The 15130-nt window shown below is 31.6% G+C and overlaps 1 protein-coding gene across 2 annotated transcripts; it reads right to left on the minus strand.

The window, feature by feature from the left end:
- Positions 1 to 673: 673 nt before the first annotated feature.
- LOC110426511 (Protein kinase superfamily protein) lies at positions 674 to 7047 on the minus strand. 2 transcript variants are annotated; one of them, XM_021441747.2, is made up of 3 exons: positions 6906 to 7047; positions 1649 to 3315; positions 674 to 1531 (listed from the first exon to the last, which is right to left on the minus strand). In XM_021441747.2, exons 1-3 carry the CDS (start codon positions 6910 to 6912, stop codon positions 1226 to 1228), a joined length of 1980 nt encoding a protein of 659 aa, XP_021297422.1. In that variant the 5' UTR covers positions 6913 to 7047; the 3' UTR covers positions 674 to 1225. The 2 variants fall into 2 exon arrangements, with proteins under 2 accessions (XP_021297422.1, XP_021297420.1); XM_021441745.2 differs by having other exon boundaries at positions 674 to 3315.
- Between the last annotated feature and the right edge of the window lie 8083 nt (positions 7048 to 15130).

Consider the following 15130-nt stretch of genomic DNA (forward strand, 5'->3'; position numbering starts at 1 on the left):
TTAGACTTCTATAAGTTTTGATACAGAGTATTTTGGTATTGGTTTGTAAAATTATTAATTTATTAGAATTTTGGTTTTTTTTTCCTTTAGTAATTTGCATGCTTTAAGTTTAGCGACATGTAAAATGTAATTTTAAAAAAAAAACTTTGAAATTTTAATTTTCAACTAAATATGATATCTATGGCTTTACATGTTTACGAGATTCCTTTCCTAACTATAGCAAATTTGTTTCACTCGAAGACGAAAGACTGAAAAATAAGAGGAAAGAATGTGCAGCTTTTATCAGTAGTCAACCAACAGGAAATGACTTGCCCCCCCCAATGGCTGATGGGTTCTCAAGAAATTTATTTTGGTGATTCGTGAGAGTTGTGTAAAGCTTGAGTTTTAAGGTGATGAGATACAAATTTGTTTTGTTCATCGTCTAGCTGCAGGCGGAAAAGAAATAGCAAAAACAAAAGAAAGAAAAAGACAATGAAGTAGAGTTGATATGAGTAGACTGGATGCTTTATACTAAACCATTTCAACAGGTGTCAGAATGCTATTTTCAGCTATGCATCTCTCAAGACCTCCGAGGTCATATGGCCAAGAAAAGCAGAGAACTGAAGAGTTATACAGAGAAACAGTAAGATTTGCAAAAGAAAAGACTTGGACAATCAAAATCAGAAACCCCATAGCACTACCTCACCATTCATTTACACGAAAGGATGATGCCTGACTACTTCTCCATCATCATGTCCAACATCAGACCTGTTACAAGGACAATATATATAAATATCTCCAGATTGCTTGTATCTTTACAAGGGAATGACAAAAGTGAAACCAAAAAGAAAAAAAAAAAAAAAGGAAACCAAGAAATGGCCCTTCATATCCTCTACACAATGTGGAAAGCCCGTCCAAACAAATCCAGATAATTCCTCCAAACCCAGTCCATGAGCACGATACATTCTACATAATGCTCATCAACATGCCTCTTCTTTCCAGAAACCTAGAAGCTTCAGAGACAACTGAAGAGTATCGAGCTGCTCCATGGGCGACAATTGCAACCATTGCCAAAATTTTGAAATAGTCCTGTTCCAGGAGATGAAACTCAAAGCATCACATGAGTTCAACAATGGCCTTCAAGGATCACAGATTTCCAGCAAAACACAGTGGCAGTTAGCAAGCAATTATCATCAAGATGATCGAGATGGTTAATACAAACCAGATTGGCTTTTACAACATAGTTCTAGGTAGATGTGTCAATTTCCTTCCCGTGATCATCCTCACGAATACTTCTCTTCAACCTTCTTAACCATATGTCATAATCCATAGGATAGGGCGTTCCACACAAACTGTCAACATAATCAGCAAATGCTTTCAATACCGTTGAGACATCACCCAGTTTCTGCTGAATCAATCTCCTAGACCAAGAGGTCTCTCTCCACTGTAATGCCCCTTCAACAGAATCAAGATCAGGCAAAGCACCTCCACATGCAAAGTAAAGCATGTAAACCAGGCTCTCTGCATCCGATGCTGAGCACAACTTTCCCTCCTGTAGAGCATAAGTAGATGAAAAATGAAGGTTCATTGCAGGGCGGTCCCTATCTTCCAAAATAGCATGTCCCCAACCAATTAGGACAAAATAAGGATGCCTTTCAGCAGATCTTACCCAAATCACATTCTCAGGCCGAATGTCTCCATGCCTAATGCCATCTGAAGAGGCGGTAGAAAGTGCAGATAAACAGTCATGACAACACCTTATAGCCTCATCCACACCAAATTGACCTTCACTGACCATATCAGCAACTGTTTCACCAACCGGGCTGGTCACAAGAATTGGGGTGCCACACCAAGGGTGATCACAGTTTCCACCTGAACTGGGTCTCCGACACTGACCAGGATGAATAATCCTTCCAGATGCACTCAACTGAGGTAGATACTTGCTAGATAGGCCTTTCTGTTTCATAATAGTCAACACTTTGGTTTGTCTCTGAACTTGATACCACAAATTCATATCTTCCCATGCCGGTTCCAGCTGAGAAGGATGGGATCCCAAATATAGAAAGAGGGACTTTCCTGGTTCTTCCACTGGTGTTGCAATGTAATAAGGAAGCTCACCATTACTCTCAACTTGGTTAATCTGATAACCTCTTTGCCAGTTTGAATCCTCCAACCACAATACAGATCCTACTTCCAGCTTTAGCAACTCCTCAGACTTGATTTTGACAGATTCATCCTGAACTTCAACAATTTCAGGAGAAACACCATGCTGCTGGAACCTAAATAGACTACCCCCATTCACTCTAGTATCCCCCAATTGCCTCTCCACTCTCCTTGTTTGGAGGCGAGAACCATGGTCAGCAGCTAAATCTTCAATGGAGTGCTTAGGTGGACCAGCAAATTGCAAAATGCAGTGAAAAGTTGCAAAAGTTACCTGTAAAGCACCAATATCTCCCCAGTTGGCATTTCCAAGCTTGTTCCAGATCCTATCAACTGGAGATACTGCAATTTTGGCATGCCTTTTTATCCAATCAGCAGCACACTCATAGACATTATTCACATCAAAATCCATTTTATTTACATCTCCTTCAACTTTCACAACCCCACCATATTGAGAATCAACAAGAAGAACAAAGACAGAATTTGAACCCTGGGGAAACTTCTGTCTGCTTAAGCTTCTTGATAAGAGCATGCGCAAAGCATAGAAAAGAGCTTCCCCTAGAACACGCAGAGAAGGCTGTTGCTCGCTTTCCAGAGCAATGCTTCGGACATCAGGCCTCAAAAGAGCCAGTTCAAGAAGATCATCCCACTTTCCATGAGGATGTCTTGGGTTCTTATGCAATACACCTGTGGCACATAAACTTCCAAGCTTCCCATTAGCTATTGCCTTCTCAGCTTGGTAAAATTTTAGGTTTTCTTTGTAAAGACAGGCAACAGAGAAAGGCATGGGTTCATCCTGGCTCCAAAATGCCTCCCACAAGCCCTTCACAGTTGCATGGAGAAAATCATCAACGGCGAGATAAGCAGTTGCTTCAACGGCATCAGATGTTGAAGCATAAACAGCATTTGGCATCCGAATAAGCTGTCGGAATGAAACACCTTCCAAAGCATAGTCAAATTTTTGAAGCTCTATCAACTCAAATGGTACATCAAAGCAAGGCTTCTTTGGTGCTGACTTCTCAGATATTGATTGGAACCAGTCTTCAATATTTTCAGTAAAAATTTCACAGTCGATAAATCTGTAGAAAAATTCCTTGCGACTACGAGATTTACTGCCGGACGATACAGTGGACCTTTTTGTCCCAGACCCAACTGATTCCTGGTCTGGGGACCCACCTGTCAAGCATCATGTGTATTTGAGATATGCTGACAGTTGAGACAATTACAATAAAATACAAAGAGAAGTGTTGAATAAAATAGAATAATACTCATAATTACTTTTAATACAAATGGAATAGACTCTAGTGAAGGGCTCACAATCTTTTGATTCTAATCCTTATTTTAAACGCTATGCACTTGATTAGAGACTGAATATGTATAAAGCAATTTAAGCATTTCATGCTGAGGTCAAGAAGAGGAAACATGATCCTAATTCTAGAAATCACTAATCTCAATCATCAAAAGCAACCTAAAAACTATGGAAGAAAGAAATCTATTTACGTGAGCTTCACAAACTTTATATTAAGCCAACAAAAATCAGACAAAGTCCATATAATAGAAGAAAATAAAATCCAAACAAAATAAGCCCAAACAAAAAAGGTCATTTCTTTTAAATGATCATCCAAATTTAGTACTCCTCCAAGACAATGGTCCTCATTGCTCCAACAAGTTAATGAATTTAAATAGGAAGGGAAAATGGAAGAAAAAGAAAAAAGTAACTCATATTGTATTAGTTAGTTTCAGTTTCAGCTTGTTAAAATTTTAGAAGCTGCTTTATTTCTGTCTTAGTAATCATTTTTATTTCTCTTAAAATTTATCACATTTTTATATTGGAAACAGAGTTTCATCCAAGGTACACATGCAAGATTCTGTCGAAATAAACATGACAAAGTATTACTATGATAAATGTGCATTTTAGATGCTTGTGACTGTCATTATCTGCCTTCACAATTCTATTTACTTAATTCAATTACATAGTACTTTACTCTATAATTTTTCTATTGAATGAAAAGACAACAATTACTTACATATTTGGTACCTGAACCATACTGAAATTGTCAAATTGGTATCTAAATAAAAAATTTTGTAATTAAATACTCGAACTATGCTTTTGTTCATCAGATCGCACATTTGACTAATAGAATCAGTCAAATTTGCGATGTGTCCAAACACAACCTCTAAGAATGACCCATCTGTCTTAAAACAACCCTGCTCTAAGGCAGATGGGCACCAATTTGACTTGCATTGACCAGCACTTCCTCTCCCTCCCTTTTTTTTTTTTTTGTTTTTTGGAACATTTTAATTCTAAAAATACAAAAAATTATAAAAAAAAAGAAAATGACATGGCTTTTTTAGATATGTGGCACATTCTGATTAGCTTTTCTGGACATATCACTCATTTCATTAACAAAATTAGAGGTGTGCAATCTGCCTAACGGAATTAAAGTAGGAGTACATAATGGCGATTTTTTTCTTCAAGTACCAAATTGACAATTTCATTATAGTTTGGGTACCAAATGTGTAACTAACCCAAAAATAAATACCAAAAAAGGTGAGCAAGATGCTACACAAGTTTCTAACGAAGACCTAAGCCATGAGGTTTACAATAAAACCTTGTAACATTGCAAACAAATCCTTTCAGGTTATATTGATTAACAAAATCCGCATACAAGATATATTGTATGATAAGAATATGGCTATGCAAAAGCACTACTTGAGAAGGTATGTTTACCAAACAACGAATATGCTACTCAACTATAGAGAATACCACACAGAATCCTGATGATGTGTTATGCTAATTGAGGGATTAATTATCTAGGGCTTCATTTTATACTTTTAAGAGTTTGATTGCAAATTTTTCATATAATTAGGCCATTTTATATTAATTAGTATTTTAATTATTTTCCAACTATTAGAGCTTAGGGGTTATATTTGGTATTTTGCATTTCCACTAGGGTTTAGGGTTTAGTGATATATACCTGTGTTATTTTAGTTTCCCATAGGCTTGGATTATGAAATATTTGAGATATTGATATTTTCCGGATATGAATATTTGGCTATTGATTTGACCATTTTTTGGTTAGAATGCAGATTGTTTCTGTGAGAGATTTTATTTTAGAATACTTGTTGTACATCATATCCTCTCAAGCTGACCATTTTAAATAAAACCAGATGAAATAAGACCAAAAAAACATGTTCTTATGGTGGTTAAGTAAAGCGCAAATGAACCAGAGAACAAGCAAATCCAACAAGTACAGAGAAATCCTACGACTGGATATTTTTCCAAGAACCAGCATTCTTGCCTATATAGTTATTATTATAATAATATTTTAAAAGAAACAAGAACAGCTCACCCTACAAACGATGTTCACCATCAACAAGGATTCTGTGTCCTTGATCTAGGAACAACAATTCCAGCCTTTAAGGTAACAAGTATGAACAACGAATTACACTATTGATGGAGTCCACCATCCTCAGTTTCGTAACTGCATTTTTAAACATTCTGTTTTAAATCTTAGCTCAGATCGCTTCATACTGCAAAAATCTTTCCAAGTTTCAAGCTAAAGTAATGGCTTCACCATCCATAGAAGCCAAAGCAATGGTGCTCAGGAAAAGGAACAAAGGAAAACGAAACAGGACAATTTTTTATAAAACAGAAACGAAAAGATGAAAGATAAAACAACATCTAAGCACTGAGATTATTCAGTTTTTAATGTATTCTTGTAAGCAATTCTTAGGTCTTTAGATGTGTCATGTGTAGTTGTGTACACCAGATCCAGTAAAAGAAAAACAAGGAGATAATGATGCATTGAAACACTGACATAGTGACACGTTTAAGTAAAATTGTATTACATGTTCTCCTAAGAAGCATGTTCATTACATAGATTACAAAAAGAAAGGCGAAACAGGAAAACCCCTAGGATAGCATCTAGTTACACACAACAACAACTTTGCACACAAAAGTCAGTTAACATAAACACTGTTGGACCAAGAAACAAGACATTAAGAGAAGCCATAGTCCTAAAACATTCCATATCAAGGCACAGGCAAGAAGTGCAGCAAAATCACGTTCAAACAAAAAGTGATACCATCAGTGTTATCCTCTTGGTGCTAATGTCACAGAGCAGTTCCAGACTAACCATGAACATCCAGCAAACAAGACTATAGGGTACTACAGTAAACTTGATTAAGAAAGAACTGAACCCTTTGTGGCAATTATCAATTCATATGCAAAAGATTAAAACTGGCGATCAAAGAAGAGAAAATTAATTTTTATCACATGCAAAGAATACAACTCAGTCTTTGTCATCTTCAGTCGGTTAAAACGCAATCGCCTTTCCTATCTTACCGCTTTCAATTTTTTCTTTTTCTTTTTTTCATTTTAAAGAAGATGGAAAAAGTAAAGGGACAAATAGCATAAGATCACGGTTGAACCAAGCTGAGTTGCATAGAAACTAATATGAAAAGCAACTCTTTCTCCTCAAACTACAAGCGCTTATGATTGATGTAATAATTCCAATAGAATTTATTATAAATTTTTAACAAAAAAAGGAAAGAAATGCAAAATTCAACTAATTCGGATGATAAGAAAGCAGATTATGTTTACGGAGATGAGCAAATGAAGTGTAGAAGAACGATTAAAGCATATCCATAACTAATCAATTAGTGGAGAGAAGGAAGACAAAATCAAAGACAAGCGAGAGTCCACATAGAGAGAATTTAGGGTTTAAAATTTTGAGGAAGAAAGAGAAAGGAAGAGAACATACCTTCCATTACTACAGACAGCGGCTTCCTTGCAGATCTCTCTCTTTCTCTGTGTCTCTCTCCCTAATTTCAATGCCGTCCTTTCTTCTTCAGTCCAATGGGATGACCCGTGTGTTTCTCTATTTTTTTTTTTAATTTACAATTTACGAATATTATTAGTTATTACAATAAAATCACGCCAAACGTGAGAGACAATAATATTATTAGTTCACACCTTTTTTTTTTATTCTGGTTATTTTGTTTTTAACTTAGTGTTTGTTTCTTTCGTGATATAATGGCATAATATTTAAAAAATAATTTTATTTATATTTAATTAAATTTTTTTTATTTATATTTAATTAAATTTTTTTTATTTAAATTTAAAAAAATTTTATAATTAATTGTTAATAAAATATCGTCGAAATACTACTTATTATTTTTTATCGTGCAATATTGATGTGATACTAATAAAACATAATGACATGGTAAGGTGGTATTTTTCACTTCTCATCTCAACATCACATTAATAGTATATGATAATAAAATAACAATTGATGATTTGATTAATGATAAAAAAAAACTTTTAAGTATTATGCTTATATAATTTTAGAGTATTTTACAATTTTAATTGATAAAATTTTTCAACTTTTAAAACTAGCAAAAAATATCATTAGTTTTAATGGTAATTTGAACATACATACAAATTAATCTTTATAGTTTCAAATTATATCTTCTTAGCTCTATGTCTTTTTTAAGAAATTGTGAATTATTCTTGTACAATATTTTTATATCCCATCTCATCATATCTTATTCTGTAAAAATTTTCAATATATAAGTAAAGAATTAAATTGTTTGATAATAAAATAAAGAACTACATAGAGAGCTATTTACAATAATCAACTAGACCTAAATTTACTTGGTATGCAAGTAACATAAATAGCAAATAAAGACAAGTAAAAAAAATAAAAAAAATTCTCCTTAAGATATTATTGAAATTAGTAATTACAGTTCATGTCGATCCCCCCCTCAAGTTGAAACATAAATATTAATCATACCCAACTTGTCAATTATACCATGAAACACTTTCCTTGAAATTGTTTTTGTGAAAATATCAGCCAACTAACCTTCAAACTCGACAAATGAAAATTGTATAATTTTTTGGTCAAGGTTCTCTTTGATAAAATGTCAATCACCTTCAACATCTTTGGTGTAGTCATGTTGTATAGTATTTTGTGTAATTTCAATGGCTATTTTATTATCACAATAAAGATTCATAGGTTTTGCATATTCAATTCTTAATTATTTGAGAACATGTTTAATCCACAATAATTGCATACACCATGAGCCATACCTCAAAATTCAACTTCTGAACTTGATCATGCCACAACTTTTTGCTTTTTGGTTTTCCAAGTAATAAGATTACTTTCTACAAAAGAAAAATAACCAAATGCGGATCTTCTTATTGTTTGATCACTTGTCTAGTCAAAATTCATAAATCTTTTAATATCCAAGACACCATTTTTTGAGAACAATAAACCTTTACCTAAATCACTCTTCAAGAATCTTAAGATTCGATATATTGTATTCATATATTCTTCATTTGGTGCATGCATAAACTGACTTACAACACTTATAACATAAGCTATATGCTATTTGGTCTTGTGTGTGACAAATAAATTAATCTCCCAGCCAACTATTGATAACAACCTTTGTCTGTTGGAACTTGATCTAAAAAAATTTCGACCCTATGATTCATCTCTATGGGTGTGTCTATTGGTTTGCAAGCAAGCATTTTAATTCCAACTAAGAGATCTAGCTCATATTTCTGTTGCGAAAAAAAATCTTTTGTTTCAATCTTGCAACCTTAATCCCTAAGAAATATTTAAGTTTTCCCAAGTCCTTCGTTTCAAATTTAGCAACCAAATATTCTTGTAATGTTTTCATTTTGCATGGGTCATCTCCCGTCAAGACCATATCATCGACATACATGATTAAAGCTGTTACCTTCCCTTCTTTGTGTTTTATAAATAAAATATGGTTTGAGTTACTTTGCTTATAACCAAATGCTTTCATTATAAAAGAAAACCTATCAAACCAAGCTCTGGCCTAGACTAATAGCATAAAAAACTAAGCCTAATATTGTTTATTTTGACCTAGACTATAATAGCATAAATAACCTAACTCCAATATTGTTTATTCTGATCTAAATTAATAGTATAAAAAGACTAATCCCAATATTGTTTATTATGGCCTAGACAAATAACATAAAAGACTAAGCTTAATATTGTTTATTCTAACCCTAACTCTTTAATCAAACAAGTCTAAAATTCCTTAATACATTGAGCCTAAATAACATAAATAATTCACGTATGAGGTTTGATTAAATAGCAGTATAATGCTCAAGCATATAAACAAAAATATATATGTTTGAACAAACCAAATACTCACAGGCATATATCATATAAGATTCAAACAATTTTGAAACTTGACAAAATAATATTAAAAATGCATCCATTTCATTATTTTTCTAAATAATTTTCTAAAACAATATTTTACAAATATATAAAAAAATTATAAAAATACACTTAGAATGACACATCAAATATGCTAGGCAAAGAGTATTCTTACTATGATAACAAATGTTAAATTTCTCATACACACACATACACATATATATGTACCCATATAAAAATAATAAAGCACAGCAAAAGCAGAAACAAATAAGTGTTAGGACATATCAACTAGTTTTAACAATAGTAGTATATTTTATTAGTTAGTAGAAAAGATTTGATAGCCAAATTTGACTTTTTTGTCAAGATTGGAACTTTCCACCATTATAAACAAGAATTCTAGACAAGAATAATCATGATAGATAAACTTACCAAATACTCATTAGAATCATGACATTAACCTCTAGCCACAGCAAATATCAAGCTTTTCTTTTCTAAGTTCCAAGCTTTTCCTTCTTGAGATCTTCAAGTTTTTCCTTTTAAGAGTTCTTCCAACCCAATAGAAATTTCTAGTGATGGTAACAGGGCATTTATTTTTCTAAAATTGCCTAGATTGGGGATTTATACGTTTTTCCTTTTATAAGCAAAACTACTCCCATAAAAGGGATAATACTTCCTCAAAATTATGAAAGTTTCAAATAATGGACAGTTATCACACTCCCATTAAAACTATAACACTTATCACATTAATATTGTCAAATCTAAAAGTTAAAACCAATTAAGATATAGGATATTTGAATTTTAAAATCCCAATAGATAAATTTTCTATTAATCATTGACTTAACTTTTTGTTTGATACTATTCCTACTATCCATCTCTTTGAGAGCATCCTTGGTTAGGATCACTTTAGACAGCATCAAAGAAAAGCACTACATGCATAAGGTAACCTAATGACCTCTAGTCTAAGGATTACTCACACAATTGTCATATGAGAATTTTTCTATAAACACTTGAGTCAAACATCAAATGAAATTCTCATAGAAAGGCATTTTTAATGAACTTGTTCTTGTAACAAGTGCCCACATGTTAGTTCAAGTATCCACATACTTCAATCTATAAGATCTATTACCCACTTCATAAGTGAAAAACATAACCATGTGCCACTCCATATGTTTTATCAATATCTATTTTTCTTGATAAAAGTTCGATTAGGAACTATTTTAAGAAAATTGCTTTAATATAATAAGGTTCTAATAATTATAACTTTTTACAATATCTTTTGCAAAGCATATAATATTTCATAGGTTTTATTTTATTTAATTGAAATATACGGTCATTTTAAATATAAAGAATTCCTTATAATAATAAATACTCAAACACTAGATACATCTCTGTACAATCAATCAATTGCCTTGGAGGACATATAAGTGCACTATCAAAGTTAACTTGTTATAGACAAGGTTATTTCAAGCACTTTTTTTTTTTAGTGCTTCTTATCCCTAACACCTTTTTTAAAAAAATATTTTCCATATTGAGTATTACTTCTTCCTGATTGAGGCTATACTTAACCATTTAAATACATTTAAAAGACTAATTTAGCTATGTGAAAACTATATCTAAAAGAATAGTAAGATTTGAAAATCCAGCCGTTTGAAGGAAATCTGCATGTTATATGAGTAAATATTTTGAAAACAAGTTCAAGTTCACTTGACATGATAGGCTATCTAACAAATAAATTAGCTAATTATCTTTGATCATTAATCAACTAAGTATTTGAAATTTGGAATCTCTTTCTTTTCTTAGTTAATCTTCATTTTCCATTAGTCAATTGAAATGTTCTGCTTTCCAATGGCTAGATTAGATTTTGGCCATTGGTATTGTTTCTTTGTTTGAAGTGGTCTTTAGTATTGATATGGTATGATGCTACTAGTGCCATTGTATCGATTTTGTGTGGTGTTTTGGCTTTAAGTGCTGTTATTTGGATTTTATTAATTCTGACTCTGCTACCACGTGAAGCTCGATCTGATGTTTATGTGGAACTTTACTCTGATGCTAAGCTTTGTTTGTATTGTAACCAGAGGAATTTTTGAGTTGCTAAATTTCTATTTGTGTAGATGTCAACCCTGTAAATTGATTAGTTTTCTGTAGGCTTTTGCGTTGATACCTGTTTTTTTGCTTCCAAGGTATCAGCTTGTTTTGTTTTTGATGTGGGGTTGGCCTTTTGTTAGTTTGTTATGCTAGTGATGCGCTTGAGATAACAACCCAAAAGTTGAGCTCATGTTTTGCACAGTTGCAGGGAACTCTCAAATCCTTTTTTGATCAATGAATTGTCTAATTACAAAAAAAAATTTAAAATCTTCTAGGCAAGTTTATTTGATTGACGACTAAGATGGACCTTCATACTTCTTAAGTTGTCTTGGTCTTTGTTAATCGATTAACATTTTCATGTTAGTTGATACATTGTTTCTCTTCATCTCTTCATTGGTTAACTTATTGTTTTAATCCACTATCTCAAGCCAACTTGATTTTACTAAGCTCTCTACAGTATTTTTGTCATTTAATTGTCCTTATTGCTCGATTAAGCTTCACTAATGTGGAGTTAATAGATCAATCCTCTCACACAAATTGATCGCCTGATGCTTTGAGGCATGCATGATGAGAACTGTGATCATTTCAGTGCTAGAAGTGAGGTGTAAGTAATTATTGGTTTTTGGTGAGTTAGAAAAATAATTATGTATTCTATATGTATATTGTCAAATATACTATAGGTATTATTTCGACCATTAAGAGAATGGTTTAAAGGATCCCTACTTCATCAGTATGTGAGCCAAATGTAGATAGATCATGTAGATCTAAGATCTACATTTGTACACTTTGCGACTTATAACTATGCCTTGAAATGGTAGTTGGACATTACTACTTTATCATGTACCCAAAGCCACTATTGATATGGGTCTATAAGAGCATGACTAGGAAAGTAGTCAAATTTAAATGGATTGACACAAGTGATTAAGGAAAAGTTGATTAATTTCACATTTACATTTTGTGATTCAATGTCTAGGTAGTTGTGTCGAATTAAGTGTTTGATATAGTTATGAATCCAATTACATTAGATTGAAGTAAGGGTGCATGGACATTGATATAAGTGGTGTCAAATGACATCATTGAAGTGTCAAATTCCTATTAATTATATTACTGATGTTGGAGTGCTATATAGTTACTGATGCTAACGAACTTACTAATTTTTTAAAGTTTTTTAAAATTTCTAGATCCATATTTGGATTGAAGTCAAACATACGTTAATTATATGCTATATATAGGGATCAAAGATGTATGATTTTAATGTGGATAATTAATTTGTGATGCAAAATGAGACATATGCAATAGTAATTCTATGTTGGTCTGATGGTAACCTGATATAACATTCCTCAATCGATTGTTTCTCGTCTAGTCGCACACTCACTTTCTTATATAAGTTGTGACAATTGGGAGTTTTTTTGAAAGGGAGTATACATTTATGCTCATTGTGTCTTAATGGTAGATGTTGGAATATGGATCAATCAAGTAGATTCAAATCTATTAATTAATACATCCACATGAGCATATATTTAACTTTTAATAAGAGTTGAGTTAGAACCCTATTTCTATTCTCTCATAAACTCTAGTCCAATCCTTGGATATCTAGGATTTGGAGTGGGCAAGTTTGTGGATAATTTTAAGGATTGAGATAGAAGCAATTCAAGAGCAGATCAAAAAGCCAATCATTTGAAGTTTGTGAAGCAAGTATCCGTCAATCCATTTAGAAAATTTCAGATTGGTATTGGAATATTTCTAAACCTATTGGTTATATTTATATATTATCTTTTTTTACATTAGGTGGAACTATAGACATATAGTAACCCAATTAAGTTAGGTTTTTGTGAAAGCATATCAACAGAAACTTATACATAGCTTTAGATTCTAGATTAGTAAAATCACCCATGAATGTAAGTAATAAGAGAAGCTGGTATAAGATGAAGTGTTGAATGAACCTATAATCTTATGTCTTTAGTCTATTGCTTTCTCAATATATTTAATTTTTGTTGATTAATTTAGTGTTTATTTTAATTTCATTTTAATTAGTTTTTCTTCAATTTTTGGATTACTTAAATAGGATTAATTTGTTCTATAATTTTAGTACTTAGTGAAACTTTAAAAACAAATCCTTATGAGAACAATAATTTGGACTTACTATCTGTATTTCTTGTTCGATATGTATACTTATGTGTGCTAATTCAACAACAATAAATGGAGAAGAACATTCTCCTTCCATCCTTTATAGTTGTTATCACTCAAGTATGGAACTTTATCATTAGAAATCATCAATGTCTGATCAATTGCAAATAAATAAATAACATGCTTACTTAATAATATATGAGGCACAAAGCATCAAACTTAAAGATAAACTTACCAATGTAAGATAAATAAAAATTATACATAATCGACATATCATCAAAATCTACTTATAGGCAAAGAATCTAACACATAATGATTCATAACTTTTATGATGAAACTAAAAATTATTAATATTTCCTAATATCTGTGGAGTAATTAAGGAAATAAAAATAATTTCTATTTCCTCTGAATTAACCATGAAAATATAATAGTTTCCTTATAGGGTAAAAATAATTATACTAACATGTCTAATTAGAAAATTGATGTCATTTAAACTTGATGTGATCAAGATAAAATATTGTGAATTTACTTAATGTATATCTTATCATAATTAAGATGCTATGGCTAATCTCAATTATTCAAATATATACTATTAAATGACATCATTATAATAATCAAGACATACATAAATTAGATATTAATTAATTTATTATATAGATAATGCCTTGATCAAAAATTAAATGAGCTTAATTTGGATTAAATAAACTCCTTCCATGATCGGAATAGTCAAACTAATTAGATTTAGAAAACACAATTAGATCCAAAATCAGTTTCATTTAAATGAATTTATCTTTTCTAATTTTATTGGTCCAAAATTTTGGCCACATTATAACCCATTCAACTTAACAGTCAACAAGCCTAGATAAATAACATAAATAAACTATGCCCAATATTGTTTATTCTGGCCTAGACAAATAACATAAATATATTAAGAACTATATTGCTTGTTTTGGCCTAGACTAATAGTATAAAAAACCTAAGCTCAATATTGTTCATTTTGACCCAAACTATAATAACATAAATAAACTAACTCCAACATTATTTATTCTGGCCTAGAATAATAGTATGAAAAGACTAATCCCAGTATTGTTTATTTTGGCCTAGACAAGTAACATAAAAGGCTAAGCTCAATATTGTTTATTCTGACACAAACTCTTTAATCAAACAAGTCCCAAAATCTTTAATACATTGAGCCTAATAACATAAATGGTTCACGTATGAGGTAGGCTGTAAGTTGATGAAATAGCAATATAATGCTCAAGCATACAAATAAAAATATACATGTGTCAACAAACCAAACACTCATGGGCATATGTCATATAAGATTCAAACAATTTTGAAACTTGACAAAATAATATTAAAAATGCATCCAATTCATTATTTCTCTAAATAATTTTCTAAAACATATTTTAGAAATATACAAAAAAAAGCAAAAATGTAATTAGAATGACACATTAAATATGCTAGGCAGAGATTATTCTTAGTTTGATACCACATGTTAAAATTCACACACACACACACATAGACATATATATATGTACTCATATAAAAATAATAAAGCACAACGGAAGCAAAAACAAATA

Source organism: Theobroma umbraticum, unplaced genomic scaffold (assembly GCF_002168275.2).
Source record: "Theobroma umbraticum cultivar Fairchild unplaced genomic scaffold, ASM216827v3 scaffold_89.0, whole genome shotgun sequence".
Taxonomy (NCBI): Eukaryota; Viridiplantae; Streptophyta; class Magnoliopsida; order Malvales; family Malvaceae; genus Theobroma; species Theobroma umbraticum.